General features: G+C 43.0%; 1 protein-coding gene across 2 annotated transcripts in view; it reads right to left on the bottom strand.

The window, feature by feature from the left end:
* LOC8026693 (probable RNA-binding protein 19) overlaps positions 1–26,283 on the bottom strand; it is a 120,831-nt gene that overhangs the window by 93,478 nt on the left and 1,070 nt on the right. The window contains exons 3-16 of one of the 2 annotated variants that reach the window (XM_042290758.1): positions 24,945–25,055; positions 24,805–24,861; positions 21,099–21,270; positions 19,161–19,207; positions 18,690–18,737; positions 18,558–18,626; positions 17,113–17,179; positions 5,248–5,319; positions 5,077–5,141; positions 3,909–3,947; positions 3,259–3,334; positions 2,045–2,175; positions 192–252; positions 41–95 (exon numbers count right to left, since the gene is read on the bottom strand). In XM_042290758.1, coding sequence (XP_042146692.1) covers positions 41–95; positions 192–252; positions 2,045–2,175; positions 3,259–3,334; positions 3,909–3,947; positions 5,077–5,141; positions 5,248–5,319; positions 17,113–17,179; positions 18,558–18,626; positions 18,690–18,737; positions 19,161–19,207; positions 21,099–21,270; positions 24,805–24,861; positions 24,945–25,055 — 1,070 coding nt within the window. The remainder of the gene's footprint in view (positions 1–40; positions 96–191; positions 253–2,044; positions 2,176–3,258; positions 3,335–3,908; positions 3,948–5,076; positions 5,142–5,247; positions 5,320–17,112; positions 17,180–18,557; positions 18,627–18,689; positions 18,738–19,160; positions 19,208–21,098; positions 21,271–24,804; positions 24,862–24,944; positions 25,056–26,283) is intronic. The other variant, XM_042290759.1, reaches the window with a different exon arrangement.

The raw sequence follows: 26,283 nt of genomic DNA, 5'->3' as shown, positions 1-26,283 counted from the left end.
AAACACACACGAAAAGATAAAAAGCAAACAAAGATCTTACCTGCCACTAGACTTCTTCTGCTCTGCCTCTTTCTTGTCCTTGAAAGACATGGGCTCTGGGATATGGCACAACCAAGAACATAATATCAACCACATCTACAAAGGCAAATGAAGAAATCGACTCAACAGAGTAATCAAGTGCCAATACTTACTCTGTGCATCCTCTTCTTCAGAGTTCTTTGCCTTTGCTGGAATGAGGTGGAGCAACCTTCCCTGAAAACAGCAGTGTCAAGCAAGTATAAGCCACCTGCTCTGTCTTCCTTGCAGGTACAGAACAGAACGCCATTTAATTATCAGTACAGAAGACGGAACGAAACGTTGAGAATGAAAACCATTCACAAGTCGTGTCCATAAAAAGGCCGGAGTGTATGGGAATGAGGAATGGGGCAGAAACCTCAAGTTTATGCGGAGTGCAAGTTCATCTGCTTCTGTCACAGGGGTTGCAATGGGTGTCAGAACACCAAGCTCTTATTCGCTGATTGAAAAACGCAGTGGTTAACAAGGCATCTAGCACTGAAGTCTACCCACTACCCTTTCAATCGAAGCCAATCAGAGCTCGGCATAATTCGGACGGCACCACAACTCCTGCGTAAGAGGCAGACGACTTTCTCTCCAAATTCATACACCACAGGATACCTATGAAGAAGACAATAAATGAGACACTAAACTGATTGAAATGCCTTTAACTAACACATGCAGTTTTTTCTTGTTGACTTGAAAAACATGAACTTCTGGCAGATCACAGAAAGACTACTGTAAACTCCAAGGTTAATGGCATAATCTACAGTCAAGCCCGTTTATAACGAACAGCAGGAAATGCTACGATCAATTCGATCTAGCAAAAACCATTTGCAACGAACTTCCACGATGCGTTCGTTGTTAAGGTGAAAGCTTCTCTTTCTTTCTCATCTCTTCGCTTGCAACTTGTAACAAAATGCTGGAATTTTTTTTTTTTTTTTTGCATGCTTGCAAAGTTTGTTTTTTTAGCTTATCACCCCTGCTGAATCGCTTCTCTTAGTGGGCAACCAATTTGAGATGAAAAGATTTTCGTTTGTTTTTCCGTGCCTGTGTGCAGTGTTTTTTAGCTTCTTCCCCCCCATCTGAATCGCTCCTCCTCGCACAATTTTGTTCGCAGCTTGTGCTTTTGGAATTTTCTTTCTTTCCAACATTTTTCTGGGGGGAAAGGGACATGCTAGAAGACGATTGTTTGCGCATTTTTGGAAGCCTTCCCGGGGAAAAAAGTTTGAAATAAAAAGTACTGTTTACGTGCATTTTTATTTAAATTTTCCGTGAGTTCGATATTGACAGTAATTTACTGTACGTGGGTTCGTTCTATACGGGTTTCACTGTATGCACTGCTACCGTTTTTCCAGTGTGCAATGTGCATGGCTGGATAATGTGGACCCCCAAAAGTATTTGCCTTGCTTAAAATTTTTTAATCTTAAAATTTTTTAATCACACAAAAACTTAAAAGCAACATTCACTTGAATTTTAATTTGGAGGATCTATGGCTTATAAATATGACTTAGACCGAACAATTCAGAATTAGTTTCCCTAGTGTTCAAGAGGGGCCCTTGATTGACATAAGTCCATGTGACTTAAAGCAAGTTTGTCTAGCCTGTGAAAAATAAAGATTTTGTATAAAATGCACCATAATATAAAAATCACAGCACCCAATATAAGTAAAAAAATTAAGTGCCTGATTCACCACCAGCAAAGTTGATTTCATCTCTCATATTTCTTCTTTTCCCAACAGGCAAGATGAAGATAACTTCAGAAACTGCATGCTACAATTGGGATGAACTAGACATTGGTACTTATTCACACCTTACTCCCATAGACTATTAATGAGCACCAAACTTTACTGCAAATATGATGCCCCAAGTGAGCACTTCCAGCACACTAGTATCATAGTTTTGATGACAGCCTTTGAATTGGAAACAAGAAAAAACAAAAACAAAACTTGATTACTTTTTTGTGTAATTTGTGTGGATCGAGAACAAACCTGAAGCAGCTTTCCATCCAATTCAGAGAATGCTTTGATGGCGTGCTCAGGAAACATGAAGGAGACGAAGGCAAAGCCCTTTGGCTTCCGTGTGATCTTGTCGATGGACAGATGCACCTCTGATATTGGACCTGCATTGGCAGAACAACTCAAGCAACAAACATGCATTGAAACAAACCAATAGTATTGTGCAAGATTATCTTGCAGATTCTACTCCCTCAATCAAATCTTCAACAGTCTACTTATTTTCTGTTGTTGTAATACCAAGCTGTAAAAAATAAGGTCACGTTCGAAGTTTCAACTATCCAAATTTTCTTCAAAAATCTGAACAAAATTGGTTATTGCAGTTGATGAGAAGTGCATCTGTCTAAAGCAATCAATGACATAATAAGTTGACTTTGAGTCAAACCTACATCCCACAAAGAAGCTACAACCTCATAATTTTATCACTCAACACTTGTTTACAGCCTTGCCAAACTGCAGAATGTTTAGACATAAAAACTTAAAATGGAGGCATACTGTCAAATGAAGAATTTCGACGGTTTGTTCGAACAGAACAAAGTATTGAAATCAACTTCTCTGATGTTTTTGGAGATAGGTTATTTAGTTTAAAAACCTTTCTCAAAGTAAGGACAGAACAAGCGGGTTGGTATTGATAATTAAAATTGAGGAAGAAGACGAGAAAGGACATTGCCAGTTCCCAGTTGGAAGTTTGTGTTTGTCCGTCCTTTCTCGTTTTCTTCCTCAAATTTAACTTTCTCAAAGCTTGGCTAATTTTTTCTCTTTGTGACAGACAACTTGGCCATCTATAAAAAGTCGAGAATCCTCCGAAAGACATTATGCTGATTGTTAGAAAAGTTGTTTCCACTGGCAGTGACTGTGAGGCTAAGTAGAGTCACATCAGGTTAAAGCAATTCTCATCTGCATCTCTATACTATATCAACCCACAAAAAATAGCTTCTATACTCATTCTAATTGTCTTTCACTAGTCACCTTTAGCAGAATATACTGAAAAACTTACATTAGTGAGCTCTCAATGTCACAAATGTGCAGAGAGTAAAGATGAAGCACAAAATAAAACAGTGGCAAAATTCATGCATACCATGCTCATAAAAAAAAAGTACAGATACAGAAAGGCTTCTAATGTGACTGAGCCTGATAATAAAAGCAAATGGCAGAGCACAAACATTCTGCAGAAAACATGCACAGCTTACCAAACTTTTTGAAGAGTGCCTCGATGTCGTCTTCCGTGACAGTGTAGGACAGGTTCCGAACAAAAATACGACCAGTCTGAAAAGAAACAATGTCTCTTGACTGGTTGTAGGCATGATACCCTGCCTGTGAAGATGTATCATTGCATGGACAGCAGAGAATAGTATATAGGTATATGCGTAGGCCTCTTGTACTACTACAGTTCCAAGACTCTACCGTGACATGATGTGTAGGAAGACAGATGTACTGGTTATAATGAGGTGGTGGCAGAAGGGTAAGGTCAACCCAGCAGAGCAAAATTTATGTATAGTTGTTCTGCTACTGTTTTGTTGCATGAATATGTACATCACATTTCTTGAGCTGCCCCAAGTGTATTTTACCTCAATATTTTCTGACCCCAATGCATCACTTGCCATATTCTTGTGTAGCAGGCCCTACAGATGCTAAGGTATCTAAATGTTTTTGCTGCAAGTGACTTGCACATGCATATAGGTCTTTCTTAGCTACAGGAGCTTTAAACCTGTTCACTTTAGGGGACTCAAAAATAGTTCTGACAGCAATTTCATACTTGCCTTGCAAGTGAACTGAGAGTATTCACTAATCCCTGCCGGTGAATCAGAAGCTACGGAGGAATGAAGGAAAACATACTCACATCTGCCAGTGTTTCTGTTGGATCTCCCAAGCTTTCAAACTTAAAAAAAAAGAAGCAAATTATGCTCTATTATATGAAAACAACTTCACAAGTAAAGAAGAATTTCTCTATAATGTATGCATGACACTACTTCACTATTGTGCAGCTCTTTTCATACCGAAGGGGCACATTGTTAGAGCTATCTCTTGACTGACTAATGCTGCTACCTCTCACTGTGATGATCTGGCCAATGTGGTTACAACAGAGAAGCTACAAGCAGTTTATCTTTAACACTAATTGGTGATGTTACTGCAAACTTTTAATTTGGAGCAATTTTCGGACCACCTGAAAACAAATTTTCGAGCACTTTGGTTGTTAGAGCTATCTCTTGACTGACTAATGCTGCTACCTCTCACTGTGATGATCTGGCCAATGTGGTTACAACAGAGAAGCTACAAGCAGTTTATCTTTAACACTAATTGGTGATGTTACTGCAAACTTTTAATTTGGAGCAATTTTCGGACCACCTGAAAACAAATTTTCGAGCACTTTGGAACACCTAAAACTGGCTTTTGGAGCATTTTGAAGCACCTAAATATCACTTTCCAACAAACTTTTGAGCATGCAGTTATAAAATCTTGTGATTACCTAAATTTATTAAAAAATTTTAAAGTTTGCAAATATACCCAGTCTTTTTTTTTTTTTTTCGTAGAGAGAGTAAACCACTCTGTAATGTTGGTCTTCACAGGCTTAATGCAAAAAATGCATGTTTCACAGGAATCCAACGTGAAAAATTACTGAACAGATCTTCCTCATATAAAGAAAAGTTGGCACAACTGCTGATGCAACTTAATTAGTATTGTTTATTTTGAACACGAAGCACCTATCAAAGGCCCGTCACTTAAAGCATTTGCAGCCTTCCATTTATGCCAGCCAGCCAGCTTCTTGGAAAGGCTTGGGTTTGCCTCAGAAAGAAGCACCTGCCCAGATTCTATTTCTTCCGTTGAACTTGCCAATGAAGGTTGATGCAGTTGACTGGGTTGATAACAGCAGCTAGGATAGGTGGCGCAAGTAGCTGCACAGTCACACAACTTGGAGCAATATGGCAGTTTTTTTATCAAGATGGCGCAGGAAATTGCCTTTGGCACAAAATGGCGCAGGAGGGGAATCCCTGACTGACAAAAAATACCTTTCTCCACTTCTGCTCAGGGACCACTTTCTTGGTGTACTTCGTCACCTCCAACTTGTGACCAGCTGAAACAATGCCCGGAGACCACATAAGCAAGAGCGAGGTATGCTGGGCAACACTACCAACCGAAAGCCTGAGGAACACCTGTCAAGCAATGCAAGCCCCACTCACCCATGAAGCTCCGGTGCTTGTTGAGAGCTTGCTTCATTTCTTTTTCTGTTTTGAAACCTAAATATGCAATACCTGCAAAGCCACAGTAAAAAGCAAAAATCACTGCTTAAGAGGGGGCACACCTCAGAGCCCCATAGAGAATACATGAGGTTTTTCACCAAATTAAAAAAATTCTCACATAATAACGGCTGCACTGATCTTCTTGAAAATTTCGGCTTTAAAGACATTGAGTCATTATCGAGACACTAAGCGCAACAAATGTTTCATCATAAATTTAATTATATTCTTTAAAAAATCATGAAAATGGTCAAAATCGGCTAATTCGGCACTCTTGCGTTCGGAGCGAATTTACAAAATTATCTAAATTCAAACATAAGAAGTATTGCGCTTAATGTCTTCTAAATTTATTACGGAATCGAATAATATTCAAATTATTCATGTAAGTCGATTTGTTCCGTAACTACAGCAAATATAAAGAACCAAGGTGTCGGTGCTTGTTTTCGTCGTTTTTAAGGTACCTCTCTCTCCCGTGCGGTGGCGCTCGCTGTCCACGAAATGCGAAATCGTCCGTTCGGAGATCGGCCGGATCGGCACTGTACGAGGTGTTTTTCCGTGGCTGTATTCCGCGCCCATATCCTGTTTCATTCTGCACGCCGAGGCGTTAGTGTGCATGTCTTGCTTTCCTGGTTCTCGCTGGGTAGGTCTCCGTGTTTTCGCAAGTGGCAAATTCACCTTGGAGCTATGGGTCGAAGACAACCGTCCTGTGGCAAGCGGACCGCGAGGTGTTCCACAACCCTGCGGTCCGTCAACGCGTTGTGCTTGTTTCTACTTTTTTTTTTCTTTTAAAAACAGGCTTTTTTTTTTTTGACGCAAAGTTTTATTTTATCGTTATCCTTCACACAAACGTCCTTCGGCCTTGGGGTCGTGGAAATCGGGGATGAAGCGTGCACAGAGTAGATCGTTGTTTGTCTCCTTTTTATTTTTCACGGACGTCCTGTGACCTCCGTACGGTTCGTGGTCACCGCAATCTAACGCGGGGAAAAACGGGTCACCTGCTCTGTAGTCAGGGTATTCCTAGGGGCCGGTGATAACTCGCTGTTCTTCTGGAAATTTACATATCACCCAAAAAGGTGACATGGGTAATGATTACGGTATGTTTTTTCCAGTGTTTATTTTTGAGCAAAAATCGGTGCATGTTTTTCGGTGCTTATTTTTTAATCACCAGTGCATTATGGGTTGAACGTCTTGTGATGACGCTAAAAAGCGTTGATAACCAAAGAAAAATTCGATTGGACAAGAACATTTCAAATTTCCAATTCTATTCACATATCCATTACGCTCTTCTCGTGGGAGCATCTATATCCTGACGAAAAATGCCTAAGTCATTGAGCTGTGAACGCATACTCAGTGTACAATCTTTCGGCCTAGAGAAGTATTGCGCACGCTCGAACGCGCTTCACAGCCCAGTAGACGAAGTTGGTGGCACCCAGAAGGCGAGTTTTTGAATGGTCTGTAGTAGGCAAAAGAAACAAATAACAATCAACGCATATCAGCTCTTCAAGCGAAGAGGCGCGTTTCTAAGGTCAATGGTTCCGGACGGCACTAATGTTGTTGGCGTTGTCGTAAGATGACGTCAGTTCATACGAACTGACGTCATCTTACGTGATCACGTGACGCAAACACGTCATCTTACATGATCTCGTTACACGAAATGACGTCATCTTACGTGATCACGCTGCACGAAATGACGCCATCTTACGTGACCACGTAACACGTCATCTTGTAAGTCAACCTCTCCCCACAGCAGCGCGCTCCGCGCTTTCCGGGCCCGTGCAGTGCTGTAGTCGAAAGCAAGCTCCCTATGGCAAGCGAAAGCTTCTGAAGTCTCACATTGAGAATACTCGCAAACGACCGTCTGTGGAAGCTTCGCACGTTGAGGTTTTGTTGAGATCGAGCCGTCGTGTTAAGTTATCGTTCAATAAAGCCCTAAAAAATATGAATGTAGTTGATGTAGACATCAAGATCTAATCAAAAATGCGGTTTGACGTCGTTTAATTAACGTGTACAATATACAAGTGTAGAAAAAAATGAGTTATTTGTGCATAGATGTTTAAAAAAGTGTTTATTATTCGACATAGGACTTTGGGAGAAGGATGTGTTCAGATTTTTCTTCATGAGTGCAAATATACCTGACGCAATAAATAGTGACGATTTTATCGTCCCAGTGGTGAGCAGGTGATTTCTTGCTCGAAAACAATGATGCCATTTCATAAACCAAGTTCTGTGACATATGCTTTTCCAATGTCTGGTCACTTTTTTGTAAACCTTTCAGTCCAAACGAGGAGGGGGGTCACCGAGCCTATCTTTTTGTCTTCCTCTAGGACAGACGTACAGAGTTATACCGCAACACGCATCTGTGGAGCATACAGAGCTATCGCTCTCCTGTTGGCGGTACAGTAGCAGACGACACAACGCAGCTCCGTAGTCTATCGAGGGCACGGCTAGTTGCGGCCCGTAGCGCGGCCGTTCAGACTAGGGAAATGGTCTTGAAGAACCGAGAAATGGTATCTTGTGTACAATAATCACATGTCGTTAGTATACTAGTATTCTACTTGCTAAGCCAAATAAATATTTGCAGCTTGTGAGAATATGTTTGCGTGACGATTTACCGTTCACACTCCTGACGGATGTTAGCGAATCCTTCATGTTCGTGGCTCGCAGTTATCGATACCCCCTCGGAGTGACTTCACCATATATATTTTTTTCTTGCTTGCAGGACATCATAAAAATCACAAACACGTGAGAAAAAAAAAATCTTATGAGTACGCGTGATTTTGAGCTTCGCAGCTCTAAAGATGCCCGGTAAATGTCGTCCAGCTTGGGAAGAAACTAATCCTTTTTGTTGGAGTTTGACTATCGTATGCTGGCAGCTCGTTTCCGGTCTGTTTTGTCTATACTCCGTTTCACCGTAATTTGGCAACCCTCAGTCAGAGCTGCTGTGAGGGAATCACAGTCGCGGAGCAAAGCACGTGACAGCTACTTTTAGGAGCAGTACTATGGCACCTGCAGCGCGTCTCCGACTGGTGTATTTAGCGTCGTATGCTGGCCATACATCAAAAGTGGTCCCGAAGTGCAACAAATGACGTCACAGAAGACGGAGTGTCACGCTGTTGCATCTCGCGATCCTGGCAATTCATCGTAGAAATGCTGGCGAAAACCACGAGGGAACACGAGTGTCGCTGTCGTCATGGCGTCCCAACGAAAAGCAATTATACAATTTCGACGTTTTTGTAATTCAGTAATTTAAATTACTGTATACAATTTTTCAGAAAATAAAGACATCATAACCAAATAGGAACTTTCGTGCTAAAACATGCAGTGCGAAGTGAAGACAACTACTATATTTTTTTTTTCTTGATGTCCACAAAAAAAAGGCTATGCAGCATCGATCCTACCGTTTTTTTTGTTGTTTTTTTTCGCACATTATGTGATGTCCTCTAACACGAAAGTACCGACGTAAAAGCGCTGTAGAGACGATATAAAAACAAAAATTTAAGTGAATCGAGCTTTGTAGTTGAATGGAAAAAAAATAAATAATTAACGACTTTTTACGGTAAACACTTCACCTCTAAGTAGAACTTCAAAAAAGTGACGGTTACGCGCTTTCATGCCCATTTCAACAAAGTTGGGAGAACGATGTATTGCATCTTGTGAATAGACATGTGGAGCAGCATGTTTATGTTAGAGGCATTGTGTGTAATCGCTGCGCAGTACCTGCCAAAAGAAGATATTATTTGGGCACAGTCTCAACCGTTTCTGTCTGTGTGTGCTACGAATACAGCAACTCTTTTCGTAGAAGAAGTGATGAGGAAATGGCGTGCCCTTGATGATACGATTGTGATTATGAAATAACATTTTTAATCAGCCAATAATTGCGACCTGTCCGGTCGCCTGGAACCCCGACAACAACTATCGTTCTCTGGAAAGTTCATTCTAATATTTACACGTTTTGTGGAGTTTATCGAGCGAATAAGAATGTTCAAACAATGAGCTAAACCTACACGAGTTCCCGAATCCAACACGGCGCTTTTGAATTTTAGCGCCGTAGATAGTTCTGCGAACAGTGTATACTTCTGTGCAAATATTCGTCTAACAGTTTTGCAACGTTGGAAAGCATCAGAATGATTCAGAATCACTGCGGAGTTGAAACTCGGGAAGATAAGACGGGCGCTTGGGAGACAGGGGCACAACCGGGGGACAAACGTGCTACAATCGCATACCCTTCCAAGGTCATCGCTTGGGCGACCGCGCGCGCCCAAGAAACCTTTTTTTTTTCTTTTTAGGGGTGGTGGTGGGGGGGGGGGGGGGGGGGGGGGGGGGAGAGGGGAGGGGAGTGGTGTAGGCGCTGATTGTCTTCCTTCTTTGTGGCTTTTGACAGACGCACAACGAGACTGGCAGAACAAGCGCATGATTCATTTCTTTCGACGGAGGCGTTCTGTCTGTGTATGCGAACATGATTTTTTCCCCCTTTTAGTAGTTAGTTGTTCTTGCCTTGACTCGGGTCCCAGTGGGTGCGTTGACGTTGTATGCCCACTATTTTTTTTTTTTTTTAGTTTATGGTAGTTTTTGCGCTGATGGGGTATCAAGGTAGACAAAAATAAAAAAAAAAAAAAAATAGCGCCTTGACAAAAAAAAAAAAAAAAGTTGTTGCGATCAGGGACGTTTTCAAAGCGATTTTAGGAGCCTGCAGTGTTACCACAGGTGCAGGATTGAGAGCGTAACCCACGCACTTGAAGAGAAGGGGAAGCTCTCGTCTTATTGGAACTCTCTTTTATGGGTTTCCACGTCGCGATTGTCCTTCAAAATTAACTGTCCTTTATTTCTCGCTCGTGGCTTCCAAGTACTGGAAGCCACGACTCGAGCCACAATAGTTTTGCGAAATCAAGGTTTCGCTGAAATGGATAACTCTCACATACAGTTCGACGCACAATACCTTTGCCGTATTGACTCGCGAGAGATGCCCCCAACACGGCTGAGTATGACGGTGCTCCAGACCTAACATCTAAATTTGGTTGCCTTACCTGTTACTATTTCGCGCCCATTTTGAGCCATATCAAAATGAAAGCACATGATGAAATAAAAACGACACTCGTTTTCCGCTCGATGGAAATTTCACGCCAGCTCGCTGTCTTTGCTGGTACCTTGAGCGTTTCCCAGCAATGCGGAAAGTTAAAAAAAAAAAAAACCACGTACGATGGCATCCTTTGCACACTCATTACTTCTATAACACTGAGCCACCTCATATCCTTTTGTTTTTCTTTCATGGTACTAATTTCTTTCTGCGCATTACAACTGTTACGACGCTAAGTTTGTCTGCCCTTCGAATTTGAACTTAGGCTCAGATCTGGGACGAACCAGTTTAAATCAGGAAAATATAATTAACACTGTAGCAAAGTAAATCTATCATATCGATCGGAAATACGATTTGGCACATTCCATCTGAACACACATTGTGCACAGCGAATGCAATAGCGAGTCAGCGTGCAAAACGCCGCCACACTGAGCTACCATAACATCTCAGCGATTTTTGCATAGCACCGAGCACGGAAAAGAGAAAACAGTTATTCATTCACATAAACGAAGCAAATTTATTTAAAGCCCGGACACTCCGTACATCCAATCTAGCTAAGATTATCAATAGACTCGACCATGTCATTTGTCGAAACAGATAAAAGATGTTGGCAAAAATGATTAGACTGAATAAGTGAATCTAACGCACGTATTTTACCAACCGACGGTCGCGCGCCTTCAATACCCTTTCCAATTGCCATTGCGCACCTTGGACACACTTTGGGGAGCAATGCATATTTACATCGCCGCCCGAGGTCTCCATTGAACGTGTAGTGCTGACCCAAATAAAATGCTAACCTGACTCTCAATCGCTCACCGCAAAGGACGATTTCGAACAGGCGGGTACTGTAGTCACTTGAGATAAAAAAAAAAAAAAGAAAAGAAAAACAAGCTATAGAAACGAGCGTCGTAAAAAAGGGGACCGGCATTTTTATTCCTACCTCCGAACAGAAACGAGCGCCACCCACTGCATCACACAGCGCAGAGGCCGGACTCGGCCACCGCGCGTACATACCAAGCGCGCGCGAGGGAGGGAGAAACTTCCTCCGCCGGGAGAACACGGCACATTTCGGGATCTATTTCACGCAGCAGATAACGCGGGCCTTTTCACACCTCGATACTGGCGCCATCTAGAAGTTGCGCGTTCAACCACGTTTCGAGCCGCGCGCCATCTGGTGGCTGAAACGGACGAATAAATAGAGGTACCGCGCCCTCTTAACATGAAATATTCAAATTAAAGAAAGAACCCGGTATACAGTGCAATTCACTTATAACAATACCACATACAATGATGTAGTGCTTGTAACAATCAGTTTCTAGACTTGAAACGCTCAGTTTCTAGTCCAGATACAACAATAATCAATTATAACGATTTAATTTTCAAGTTTTCTCATTATCGTTATAAGTGGATTGCACTGTACACATTTGTCAGGCTATCTAGCAAATTATTATTTTGAAATTCCCTGACATTTCCAGGTTTTCCCAGACAATATCAGGTGAAATTCCTTGACCACTGTAGAGGCGGTTAAATATGTAAGACCATTACAACACAAGGCACTGAGAATTGAGCACTGAGGATCGTTTTGCATGGGCTTAATCAAACTTGCATATTCCGAAATATTTGGGTTCTCAGTCCGGATTAAACAAGCACTTTCTTGCCACCGACATCGTCAGTGAAGAGGCCACTTCTGGAAACACCATGAAAACACTACGCTTAACTACACACGTCAATAACCGAATGGCAGCATAGCCCCCAGATGCACATTTTCGGATACTTTCGGCTTGGATTGGATCGGGGTTTGAGACTTTTCCATTTGTTACTAAATCTAGTACCCCTAATTGGATCTAGCCTAGTGTTGCACCCTCAATCCAGTCCAATCCAAGGCTGGTCCTGGATTGGTCAGCTGTTTCATTTGCATTGGGTAACACACTCTACATCGGACGAGCAGAGCCCACGCTCCACTCTAGGCAGAATTTATTGCCTATTTTTCTGCCCCTCAGTCCTCAACTCTGCTCGGGGCACTCGACGGCGTTTCCGCCTCATTTTCCCTGACTGGGCTCGCTTTTTGACAATATCCCAGACAATTCCCTGATTTTTCCCGGCAATTCAAATTTCCCTGACAATTCCCGGTTTTCCCGGTCGCTAGACACCCTGCTTTGTACCACTCATGCAACAGCAACATATTTCCAGGTGTCTCGAAACATCTACCTATTATCCTAAGAGCTGGATCATACTCCTCATACCACCTCCAGGACCAGTGTACACAAGTGTGGCCATGTCCGCAATGCTATGCAACAGTAAAATATTTCCAGATATTTCCTTTTTGGACACTACTTACGATGATATAGTGAATCAGTGAGTATAACTATACAGACTTCTGCTGTATATGGGGGGGGGGGGGGGCTGCATGTGCAGAGTAAACACACCGGTACTTTCTTGGTAGTGACAGTTTGTGCAGTAGAATGCATCTTTGCACAGAAGTCGCTGAGCTCTGCATCTTTCCCGCAGTGCACACAAACACATGGCAAAAACTGCTTTTCCCAGGCAAGGAAAGCCCATTTTTTGCCTCTACTGTTGTAACTTTGCCCGACAACATTACTGCACTGAAGCTGTGCTGGTTCAAGTTCTAAACTTCGGCCCCTGTACATGCAGTTTGTATATGCAAGAGCATGTGGCCGGCATATAGTGTCAGACTTAAAGATGTCATCTTCCATAGCCTGTATAACCTACTGTATTTACTCGCATAATGAACACGCTTTTTTTCCGAAAAATAGACACATATCTGGAGGGGGGGGGGGGGAAGGGGGGGGGGGCGTTTATTACGCGGGGTAAATTTTTCGCATTTGCACACTTTGTGCAAATGTCATATTAAGTGCCAATATGACACGGCAAGGTACTGTGGCACGTCTCCGCTGGTCGGGGTGCACCACAGTAACAATGCTTTATAAATTGCGAACCTTTTCAGAGCACTTTAGGCAAGCCTTTTGCCAAAGGAAAAGCGCCCTATGAAGCTCGCTCAGCACAACCATTCTTAGGTGATATATATTGCTAGTATCCGGCAGCGCGCTCAGGTATATACCGCGACTACACATATATGAATTCGTATGAAGTCCACCCGCCGATCGCCGAGGCCTGCTCCCACGGATCAAGTTTCGTTCACGGAGACGGTTGTTACCAGACGTAGCGTGCACCTCGCTGAGGAATTCAGTTACGGATTAAATTAATGGAGTATGTGAAATTAGGCCAGACCACTTTCACGATTTCACTGTCCGAAAGCGGACCCCAGACGGCTGCGTGTTTGTTGACATTAATGCATCCGATAGGCGAAGAATGTCCGGGGCTGGGCGATTCCTCGAACCAAGCTTCATCAAGTGTGCGCGCCGCTCAGTTTCAGGGTTGATCACTTCTGCAACTACCGCAACTACGAACTTGCGGCCGTTATAAGAGTGGCTGGGCTTGGCGTGGCTTGGCTTGACTTGGTCTGACCGCTTGGCAGCAAAAGAAAATTATCGTGGTGCCTAGCTAAATTGGATGCAATTTGAGACTCGCAAAGATGAAAATTGAGGTGCACTGATTATGCGAGAGAAAAAAAAAAAGAAGTCTAAATATTGGTATCTGTTGCAGGGGGTGCGTCCATTATGCAAGCGCATTCATTATGTGAGTAAATACGGTATTTCCTTGACATCGAGATTTTGAAAAGACATCATGACTAGGGATTTGCAGTGATGTGATTGGCCTAAGTCGTTTTGGAGCACCTTTCGGAGCAGCCAAAACAGTGTTTTGGAGCAGCAAAAGTGGCCTTTGGAGCAGCCAAAACAAGGCTTTTAGAGCGGCTAAAACAGTGTTCCGGAGCACAGAAAGTGGCTTTCGGAGCAGATATTCTTAGAAAAATACAAATATTTGTTTTAGGTGCTGGACAAACGAAGGACACTTTGCTCACCGGAATAAACGAATTATGGTCAAGTTCGACCACCTAGGAGTCTTCTGCATTTTTTGCAAAAGACTCCTAGGTGGGTTTTGCACACATTTTGCAATGTTTCAGTTAAGAAGGAACACTGGTCTTGGAGCTTTTTTTTCTTATTTCATGACCAAACTCATTGAAATTGTACACGCTTGTTCAGCTTATTGTGCTGATTTCATATATTTCCTCAGTCAGTAGAATTTTCCTGAAGGTAATTAAAACTTGCCTGCCTTTGTTTGGAGGAATGATATGGAAAAGCTGCTCAACAAAATATCCTTTTTAACACATGGCCAGATACCACGAAGTGTAAAGAATACAATGTTAGAAGTACTTTTAAGATAAATGAATTATTAGTGATTTCACAACATATTGAAGTTAAGTGCTCAATGCATGGCTAACAAGTAATAAAGCAAAAGATCATATAAAAAAATGTCTAGACCTATATTAAAAAATCTGCTTTCAACATTGTATGCTTCAGACATTTAGCAACACATTTCAAGAAATATTATATTTCTGACTGCTTTAGATGCTGAGATATCCCTCCTGCAAATTTTCAATGAGTCCAAAATTTATGTTATGTGAAAACAATGTTTTAGAGTCAACTTAAATGCACATTCAGCCCGCAAAGACATTATAAATTGATTTATATCTCAAATACTCATCCACGGCACTAGAAGCCTGGTAGATTCAGAAGAACAACAGCCATTGCCGTTTTCAAAAGAATGCAGTTTTAGGAAGCTTTTGGCTCCGAAGACCCATGTCCCCCTTAAATGATACATATATATGTACCCACTATAGATAGATAAGAAGCAAACTTCACATATTAAAATTTATTTGAAAATGACCAGTAGTAAATATCACAGCTATAGGTTGACTAGTGATATAATATTAAAAATGGAAGCAGTCTCCGACTGGTGGAACACACACATATATATATATATATACATATATATCAATCCATATTATATATATATATTGTATATATATATATATATATATATATATATATATATATATACAATCCGAAATTGCACACAAGAAAAAGGTGCATTACAACTAGCGGGTACTTTTTGCTTTTCAAAACTTTCTGGAAAGCTGCTGCAAGCTTCGCTTTGGCTTAGGCTAGAAAATAATGTCCACTTTCAATGTCCCCAAAAATACATTGAGACACCTTACAAGTGTTCAGTGCTGTACGCGTTGCCGAGCGATTCTGAAAAACCGCTTGCCACCGTTTTACTGATTCCCGACGTGCCAGATTTTCGTTACAAGTAAACGTAAAACAGTGGATTGCAAGCGTCCCGGCTGGTGCCTCTGTCGTGCAATCATGTTTGCATGTACGTCAGGGCAACTTCGGCAGGCTTGCAGCTGCACGTGCTTCGTCGCGCGAGCTGAGACGGCTGTTCGATCGAAACCGAAATCATGTCTCTCCGCTCTGTCGCAAACTGGTTTCTAAAAATGTATGCAAAATCTAACTGCCCAGTATGCGGCAATAAACAGTTCAGCGGCGCGTGCTTGCAAGGCCGGCAGGCGAGGTACAAGCTAAACATACAGAAAAAAAGAACCTGAGCGCATCGATGCAGGACATCGCAAGTCAGGGTCAAAACGTTCTTGGAGTGCTTTGTGCAAAGACTGAACTCGAGACAAACAAGCGCGATGTGCAGGTTCAGCGTGCAGATATTGCCTTCTTTGCTTTAGCTCACGTCTCTTCACCAACTTTCTTTCACAACAGATTTTTCATGTACTGGGTCCCTCTTGAAAGAAAGCCAACCAAGAGAAACCTCGGTAATCAATACTTCTACACAGCAGTCTTTAAGTTAAAAAGGGATTTTCGTAGTAGCGTATGTAATAAACAAGAATAGGAATGTTGATGAACATGCGGCGGTCCTTATGTTTCAGTTTAGGAAGGTCCATATCTGTAGCCACGTGCGGACTGGCCGGCAGGGGACCAAATAGTTTTCCCATGGCCGTTGCTTTCAGAAGCGAGTGTTTCAGCTCGAAAAGTAACTCCTGCCACGCAAAAATGTAATTTCGTTTAAAAAAAACGAAAAAAAAAGAACGCGAGACTAGATTTATGAGACGACGAGAGCGCGAAAGAAGAGACGGCGGGAAAAACCATGCGAGACCGGATGGACGATTAATGTGACTAAAGCAAGAGTGCAGGCGAGCTGGTTCAATACTGACATTGGAGTTTTGTGCCTGTCCTACGTCCCTTTTTTTCCCCGGCTCCAGGGTTACAATGCCACAATTGATGCAGGGTACTTTGTGTGGGCGGCCGCCTGCGCCAGTTAGCTCACGCATGCTCAATTACGGTATTCAGTGTAGTTTCGGTTTTGAAAAGCAACCAAAACTGGTCCTTTGGCACAGGCTTGGCGCAGATTACCCATATTTTGGCAAAATGTAGCAGAATGTAGCAGGGTTAGCCCCTTGGCGCAGTTTGGCGCAATTGGCGCAGCAATCACATCACTGGATTTGTGTTTTCAAGGTTTATTATACTACTTCGAATTTAGGGGTGTTTCTTTGGGGTTCATTTTAGGCTAGGCTATTATAAAGGCTCCTATCAGTTACTTAACTACAAATATGGTTTCGTCTCCTCCTCTCAGTAGCTGCGGTTTTAAATTTAGCAAGCAACATACTAACAGGCCCAGCTATCTTGCCGCCATGTGGGCTAACGGGAGGACTTGTTGTCTTCGTGAGGATAACAAGCCCACATGTAAGCCTAGACGACGAGGCATTGTAGTATAACCTTCTTAGAGAAATGTCTCATACAGCTCACCTTTAATTCTGGGTGGAACCCTCAGACTCGCCACTTTGACAGGTTTAAAGAAGTCTTTGATTTGCTTCTGCAAATAAATCAACACCATAGCTCTCAAAATGGGCATTACCAATCCCAACACATCCAATATTGTGCAAAAGGTTCATTTGCAAAAAAGTTTTTCTGAAGGTCCAATCAAATAGTAGCAGGGTTTTACAATGGCAGCCTTGTTGAACTCATGATGGAATGACTGAGAACAGAGCCGACAACCTTTTTTGGGGAAGATACCCAAAAGCTTGTGCTACATTATAACAACTTTCTTAGTCTGTGCAATGATTATGTGGAGAAGTAGCCAGAGTATGTATCTGCACGTTATCTATAGTAAGAGATTTTTCGTCACTCTTTCTTTTACCCAATTTATCCAAAGTTGAAAAAAATTAAAGACGTTTACAACTCCCTGTAATGCCGAATTAGAGCGCAGCTCTTGAGGAGGAGGAGGGGAGGGTACGGAGGGGACGGTATGCCCCTCCTCCTCCCCAGAGCCGTATATTGGGAGAGTTTGGCCAGTGGGTGTGGCGACGAAGGCGCCGGAGAGGAGAAAAGTAAATGAAAGGGAGGAGAGCGCCGAAGGAGCGAGAGAGAAAGAAGGGAGCAGAGAGGAGACGACCGCCATTTTTAGCAACGCTGTCGGAGACTGGTCGGAGAAGAGCACTGCTGATGCTACGCGTCGTCTGCTACGCGCCGACTTCTTTTTCGCCTGAATAAAAGTTTGTGGCCATACGCCGAAAATTCTTAATTTATTAGCTTTTTAACCCACCGAGGAATAACAGACTCTCATTTTCTTGCCAGAGCCAGCGATATAAAGGGCAAGAATCGAGATTTAGATGCCGATCCCACGCATTCCGCCGGGAGAATGATCGAAGATGGCGGCCCTCCCCACTCAGGTGGGAGCAGCCGGGAGTTCACGCGCATGCGCTCATGCCTCTTGCTCTACGCCACGTGCTGATTGGCTCACTTGGGAGGAGAGCGTTACGGCGGCGAGACCATAGACTGATTAAACTCTCCCCATATACGGCTCTGCTCCTCCCTCCTCATCTACTCCTTTCCTCCTCCCTCTTTCTCCTCCTCCTCCATCCTCCTCCCCCTTGGCCCCCCTTCTGCGCGGTGCATTATGAAAAACGTCCCATAAAGCAACGCGCGTCATTGCGGTGCATTATGTGACGTTTCCCATAATGCACCGCGTGGTTACGCTGACGGCAACGCCTCAAGCCGACAACAATGGCGACACGTCACGGAAAAAGCATTACGGCTACGGAGATGCGTCACAAAAAAGCGTTACGCCAATGCGTTACGGTTACTGCGACACCGCTCAAGCCGGAAACGGGTGCCTAAGAGCAGCGCTCTAAAAAAGAAAAGCCCTCGTAATCAGTGGGTCAATTAAAAGTGGATACAAAATGGACACAAACCTTTTTGCACTTGTAGGGAAGACCACTGACTTTGAGAGAAAAGTTGAACTCCTGCACTGGCAGCTTAGACTGCAGAATGGGAAAGCGGAAAACAGTCAGTTATCACTAATTCGCAAATCCACTCTCCCTCACCTTTGTATCCCTCTGGATATCACTCTCTTTGGGCTGTCCTTGACTAGCCTGTCATAAAAAAGTGGACAAAGCAATGTATTTTGAAGACATGGAAGCCTGGCAACATGCTTGCAAATTAGGAAAATAGAAGACAACTTGACCTATCAAGGGTAAATGCAAAACCTCACTGCAATACCAAGAAACAGAAAAACAGAACGACATCAAGTAGAACCCAACAGCATAATTCAGGGGGTATGGCACTCTCTTTTCGTTATGTCCAAGTCCTGAAACATGCAACTTATTGAATAACTAGCATAGTGAACTGCCATTTCAGTATAAAAGAAGACTTATAAAGCATAGCTCTATAAATTAAAAAAAAAAACATGTTAATCTTCTTTTGAAACAAAACCAGTACAAAGCATGCAAGACCCAATCTTGGGTCTTGCATGCTTTGTACGACGATCTCAACATTAATTGAACGTAGCCTTTTACCTTCTCTGGTGATGTGCCTTCAGTCTTTTTGTCTCTGGAATGTGGACCTAAAAAAAATTACAGAAGGACACTTAAGACTGTTTACATGTAGGAAGGCAAAAGCATTATAGTCCCACAGGTGAAATATTTTTAAGTTATATTTCTACACATATTAAAGTTTAGGACGACATAGAGGACGACATCCTAGAGATCAACACTAAGTTTGGCATCTAGAACAACCTCTAAAACGACATCAAGGACAATGTCTAGGACGACCTTTCAGATGACCTCTAGGACAATGTCGAGAACGACACGTAGAGGATGCCTGGAACGACATCGAGAATGACGCCTAGAGGACAACGTGTAGGACAATGCCGAGAACGATGTCTCGGACGACCTCAAGGACGACGCCAAGGACGGTGTCGTCCTTGAGCATATGATTGGGCGCTGCATGCTTGATAGCATGAGGGGGAAATGCATATCCGCATCCCCTCCCTCCCACTGCACCACCAGCAGTTCTGCTGGCTCCTTAGCACTGGTGACGCCGTTGCTATGAAGCCACGTGACGCGTCGCAGTCAAGAAAATTTCTTGCTCGTTTCGCTGTTACAGACAACGCCGGCTTCGCTCCATTGGACAGTTAATGCTTTCGCATTAAAAAAGGGAAGGATGCTTTATCAAACGCACAATTGCTGACGAGCAAATTTCTTAAACAAGCACCAAAAGCCAGGTAGGACTACGAAGTTTACTGCCATCCTCTAGAGATGCTAGTCATAACTAGAATTTAAGGTATACAGTTCAAGAGAAGGATAGCTAACAACATCCTGAGCCTGAGGCTGTGGAACAAAAGAAAAAGTGAGATGAACCTGAAATTCAAAATGGGGAGGTTTCGGCAGTTTTAATACAGGCTTGGAAAGGCTTTGAAATCATATTTCTGGAAACACTGTGAAGGTAGCATGAGATCAAGTCTGCTGCAATGTGCTCACAGGTTGGTTGAGGAAATATCACTTCTAATCAAAGGATCAGCCTCATCATGTTTGTGTCCCTGCCAACAAATTGCAGGCCTTTGCATTGGCTTCACAAGCTGAAAACATGCAGGGTATCCCACAAGTGCAAATACTTGGGTCTGCTTTCTTTCATTAGTCACCCATAAGATACTAATAATTAATTTGGTCAAAAATATTAAGGACACAGCATAAAGCTCCACAACATGATAACAGAACATTCCAAAAGAAGTGGCTGGTAGCTTCTTTACACTTAAAGGTTCTGTGAAATTAAAAAAGCTGTGAAACAGTTTCAGTGCTTTGCATATGGTGAAAGGAGGAAAGTCTCATCCGGGTCCGGCCATACCCGTCCGGTTCTGTCCCCCTCCCCCTCCGGCTTCTGGCGGCTGTTTGCGCTAGCAGAAAGAGTTGACGGTTTTGTTGACCTTGGATAGATGGTGCCACTAAAACTCCGTATAATAAAAGTTTTGTCGATGATACCAGGTTTTTGACGCATTTATATTTATGTTGGAACGACAATATTTATAGAAAAGTTACCTTCTATCGGGCAGGTATTCGCACAACTTGCTATCTCCCTACAAGACCCGCATTAACGTCATGACGCGTGTTTCTCATGGCCGCCGTTCGCGGCTGCAGGTCTAGGAATATTCTCATTTTTTCTCCGCGATTATTCGGCAGAATCGCAAGATTTCGAAGGAAGGAGATGTGTTTTCTGTCCTTTGTGACAAGATGAACGATGTCCAAAGTAGAAGATGCCAATTCTTTCAACAATAAAATTGTTGCACAGCTCCCTTAATTAGGTTCACATAGCAGTTCAAAGCACACACTTATTACCTTACTACGGTTGGTGACAGGCTAAGTGAAAGCTCTTCCTCATTACATCTCAAATACTTCTTTCTTCACCTACCAAATACTGCTAATGAAAAACAAACTGTACCAATTAAAAATTGCATAAACCTGTGTCGTCTTTAAGGGCTGCCTCTTGCTCGTTGTTCTTTTCTCGGTCACTGCCTCCTTTTTTGCTCTTGGCAACAGTTGCGTTGGCAGGCGCTCTGGTGTCGTTGCCCCAGGCAGCCTTGTTGGCACTGTGCACTTCCAGAAACTCTTCAAACTCCTCATTCCCTTCCAGCTGTAAAGGCAAAACACCCCATCGCATATGTGATGATGATCAAAGGCTAAGGTTTTGCAAAAAAAATAAAAAAAACACGAGTGCTACACTACTTGTCTTCTTGTCAACAAATTTAGAACAGCATTCCTTCTCCCAATGCCACAAAACTCCTCTAGGTAAAAGCACATTAGGCATGTTTCTACTTAAAGGGCAACACTGCTTAATTCAGAAAATTTCAGGATAAAGAGTGATTTCACAATAAAAAGCACTAATAAAAGGCACTGCGTCCTTTGCTTTGCGAAAAATGGGATATACCTTGTTAAATCTTACTTTAAACAAGAGAAGAAATCTAAACGAAAACTTCGGCTCCGTCGGGCAACATTGGCCTCGAGCTGCCAAAAACATGGCTACAACGTGGTACGAGATGTCACGTGATCCTCTATGCAACAACGGGCGGGACTGGAGCGGGCCACAATTTGGGTGGGCGTGGGCCAGGCGGAAGTGTCGTCTGCAGCGCAGTCATCACTATGTTTTGGTGTCTGTGATATCCGACGTCTGCAGAACTGCGGCATCAGTCTGTGCATGTAGTGTGAAAAAAAGCTCCAGACAATAATCACAAACAGTGAGAAGACGACAGCGGTTGTGATGCGGGAGACTGCGGTAACGGCCGGACGGCTCCCTACAAGCGTGCTGCGCAGGTGCGTTACACCAATCGCGTAGACACCACTGAGTGCCGAGACGAACTGTTGCTGACGTCGCCTGTCACGCGTGTCCGGAGAAGTAAAAACAAACAAAAAGAGGCAATGGCGGTGACGTTTAGCTCAATGTTGGCTACGCCAACGCTGTAGCCTTGACTGCACTTCAATTCGCCTGCAAGAGTCAGCTAAATTCGGTAACTTTGCACGTTCCAATGTTGGCCGGACCGTTTAAAAAAAATTTAGATGGAACTACCGTAAAATCCAGTGAGATAGCCTACCTAACATCAAAAGCAAATTAGGTGAAAATATGGAGTGGGCTAACTTTCAACGTACAATCAAAAAAAAGTTTGAAAAATTGCTATTTTTAGGTAGTGTTGGTTCTAAGCCTGTTATGGTGGCAAGGGGCAACGAAGCGAAGATGACTGTACATCCCAGTCAGCAACGTTTGGTTATATCCCGCCATAGCTAACCAGACCCATTTACGCCGAGGCCATCATTGATCCCAACACTACTATTACTAGGAGTGAGCAATCTTTCGGGGGTGGGGCATCTCTCGGGATTTTACGGTAGCTCGTAATATTTTGGTGTGTGGTCTTCATAGGCGACAATGAAGAGGACGGCATTGTTTTTTCAACAACAAAAATGAAGCGGAGTTGCCCTTTAATATGCAGGATGAATAGTTTTGAGATATTGTCTAAATATCACATAGCAGCGAAAAAGAAGCATATGTGAAAGAGAAATGCCCATATCTAAGAGTGCCTTCATACACATATGCGCTTTTGCTTGAGTGGTGACATCTCAGCTATTTATCTGCCCAATTTTTTTTTTAATGTCTTTTGAAGTGTGTGCAATTCGGTGTGACTCAGCTTGAGCATGTAGCCTTAACAAATGCTTAAGACTCCATTTTACTGCACAAGTCACGCATCGAGTGCCCCAGCGCATGACGTGCTGGCCAACTCAGTGCAACAAGGGAAGTCTTCACCCTGAGACAGACATGTTGGCACCCTACCATACCTCTCTATGGACACTTCTTTCTCACACTAGATATGTTAGACCTCACTTTCGATGATAGAAGCTACTATCTTGTAGAGCCTATTTATTAAAACATCACATGCACTAAAAAAATATGCTGTCAGCTTTCTGACATACAAGAAGAAAGAATATAAAGTCAAACGCCTTTATAACGAACGCCTCTACTATGAAAATGCCCGTTTAACAAAGTAAAATAAAGTCCTGGCCAATCCTCTAAGTGTTCAATGTGTTTCTTTGACTACTGTAACGAAGTCCTGTTTAACGAATATTTCTGGTTAACAAAGCAATTGAATGACCCCAGAAAGCAAAAATGAGAGGTATTACATAATTTCGATGTGAAAAGTAATTGATTTTACATAAATTGTCGCTCGTAACACGCGTAGAGAACAGAAATACTGCAGCAGCAGCGATGGTTGATACCGCCACTGCCGTCGCCATGCCGCACATTCTCGGGTCCAAATAATCTGTTAGTGTGCAACCTTGTGTCTAGGTGGCACCACGCAACTATATTGCAGCATAGAAAGCCTGTATGCAGCAACATAGTTACATAGCACCGTCTAGAGTCAAGGTTTCACGCTAATAAATGATTTAAACCAAAAACTGAGAATGTGTGGTGCTTCCTCTGCTGCAAGCTGTGAGTGCACTTTCTTTCGCTTCCTCCGTTATTTGAGTATGCGCCACCCCACTCCAACACGAGATTTTCTTTTTTTTTCGTTCACTCGTTTTTGCGGGCATTCGTTTTTTTATTCTGCATCTACGTCGATGTATTTGAAAGGAGCCGCACGGACGAAAGTATATATAGAGAAAGTATTTTCATGGGCATTCGCAACCTTTCCACACTGCTGAGCAAGATTCCTAACCTGACTTTATCCAAGTCCCAAAGTGAGAATATGCAGTCGAGGAAATGGGATCTGCGACGTCAAAATTTAAGCGAAATCGGTAGAGCCACACATAAAAACGCGCCCCCTCTTTGTGACGGGCAGATGTGAAAAAGGGCTCAAACGGCTCGATTGTGTGTTTCCTCGTTGCACCGTATGCTGCAGCTATCGCGTTTTAAAACCGTGGCTGATTCCGCTACAGTAGTGCTGTCACGGCTGCTGCGCCCACTCCTATGAGAGCAGCCTAGCCACTTTGAAAGCCTTCTGCGAATGATGCGTGGCGGCACAAGCCGCCTCTCAACTTACCAAAGGCCAAATTTACACAGTTGGCGAACACCTCATTTGCTGCGTGACCATGGGTTGACGTCGGCGGTCTAGCGATTGCTGCGATTCATATTTCGATAAATCACTTAAGTTTGTTGTGTGGATGTTTGGATAGCGAGAAATTAGGTTGCAGCAAGGAGCACCTGGTGTCTCGGCCGTAAATGACTAACTTTACCAGTGGCGGCAGTGGCGGTACGACCACTAGCCTTGCGTCTTTAAATTGCATCACGCAGTGGTGAGTACACGAATACGTGCCGGTACAATTTTAATTAAAAAAAAAGAAAAGTTAATCGAGCTTCAGATGCCAAGATTCAGCGGCAAGCCGTGCTCCGAGCTGCGATGCACTAGAACTCGGTCACCGTTTCCCTTTTTGATAAGTCAACAGTCAAAGTGCAAAACCTCGTTTATGATGTCACTCATACTATATTTGGTGCTATAATTTTCCCTAAAACACCTCGAATGTCGTGCAGGTATGTCAATATGCGATAACAAAAATTTAGTTTTGGGTGATCAATTTTTTGCGTTCAACTACTGTAACGAAGTTACTTGTACTACGAAAAATTTCGCCGGTTCCGAAAACTTTGTTATAAGGCCGTTTGACTGTAACACAAAGCCAGACTCACATCTTTCAGGAAGGCTTCCGCAAAGTTCTCCTTCTTGGGTTTCTCGGGCTTTGGTGGCTGCAGGGTGTAACGAGAGGAAATTTAAAAGTTGCTCCATCGTGGTGCACTTTTGGACGACAAAAAGAGAAGGGGGCCGCCACCTTTGGCTTCTTCTCTTCGGGATGCATCTTCTGGTAAGCAGAACTGTCCTTGGAGTACTTGCTCCAAGCACGAGGTTTCTCTGCATCGCCGAGTGCCTTGCAGATGTCCACCTGGAATTACAGGACAATGTGCTTCGAACTACTGAATGCCATGGGAGTGTACTAGGCATTATATAAGTCAAAGAATAAAACAAACAAAGCAGGTACAGGCTCACGACACATACCCAACAAGAGCAAGTTTCAGGTATCTGTCGATCATAAATCAAATAAGGTTCTTAAAAATGAATTTCGAACCAAAATCCCACAGCACTGGTAATTTTCGACTGCTGAGTGTAAGCAATTACTGTTCAATAACTGGGCACTGGTATTAACTGTGTAATTCAGGAGCCTAGTAAAGCTTTTTGCCCTTGAGGTTGGATGGGGCTGTAGCTGACAGCAAGCGGTTGGCAATTGGCGGCAATGGTGGAACAGGAAGAAATTCAAGGTGCTGACCTTTTGTGCATTAAATCTTCATACAAATTCATAGATTATTGCATAACTGATATATACCATGAGGAGCTCAAGTCCACGCCAAAAGTTGCACTCCCTCGCATATCTTGGGTTTTTGTAGGGGTCTGTGTTGTTACCCCTAGCCGGAACCAAGGGGTTAGAGCATAAGCCAAGCCCTCAACCGACATTAGCAATTTCTAGTAGAATTTGTGCTACAAATACAAATCAAAGGGTTGGGCCCCGAGCAGCTGAGATGATGGCAGTTCCAAGAATGCAAAAGGAAACAAAACAAACTCGCGCGGACACACCATATATCCACTCTGTATGCGGCCTTACAAGCCCCTTTGAAAGTCTCAGGCTGGTAGTCAATGGTTTCACTAACAAGTTTAGTTTCTTTGGCTAAGTCTCCTCACAAAACGTTGGCTGGCAATTGAAGTTCCCCAGGAGGTTCCTCGCGAACTCCCTCTGCCTCCTCCTCTCCTTTTACATTTTGTTTGGGGATCGGCTATGCACGACTCGCCTATGTCACATAATGCAGCGGTGCTGGTGGTAATTAATACTTGCACTGAGGTGTTACTAGTAAAGTGTGAAATTAACACAGTGAATAGGATGCATGCAGTAGAAAAACACCAAAATGGTAAATGAAGCTGTGTCTTTGCAAGCTATCAAGAGTCTGGACAGGGAAAAAAATGAGACACAAAAATTTATTATCTGTATCTTACTGATTTAAGCTTTTATCCTAACAGAAGAAAGTTTTATCCACACCAAAACATCTATACTCTGCTCGTTTTCACCAGGTTCGACAACATCTTTTGGAGTCTCTTTCTACCTATTTATAATTCTTTTGGCT

Source organism: Ixodes scapularis, unplaced genomic scaffold, assembly GCF_016920785.2.
Source record: "Ixodes scapularis isolate PalLabHiFi unplaced genomic scaffold, ASM1692078v2 PGA_scaffold1__304_contigs__length_218370807, whole genome shotgun sequence".
Classification (NCBI taxonomy): Eukaryota; Metazoa; Arthropoda; class Arachnida; order Ixodida; family Ixodidae; genus Ixodes; species Ixodes scapularis.
Note: the sequence above shows the minus strand (reverse complement) of the source record. Positions and strands in the feature narration are given on the sequence as shown.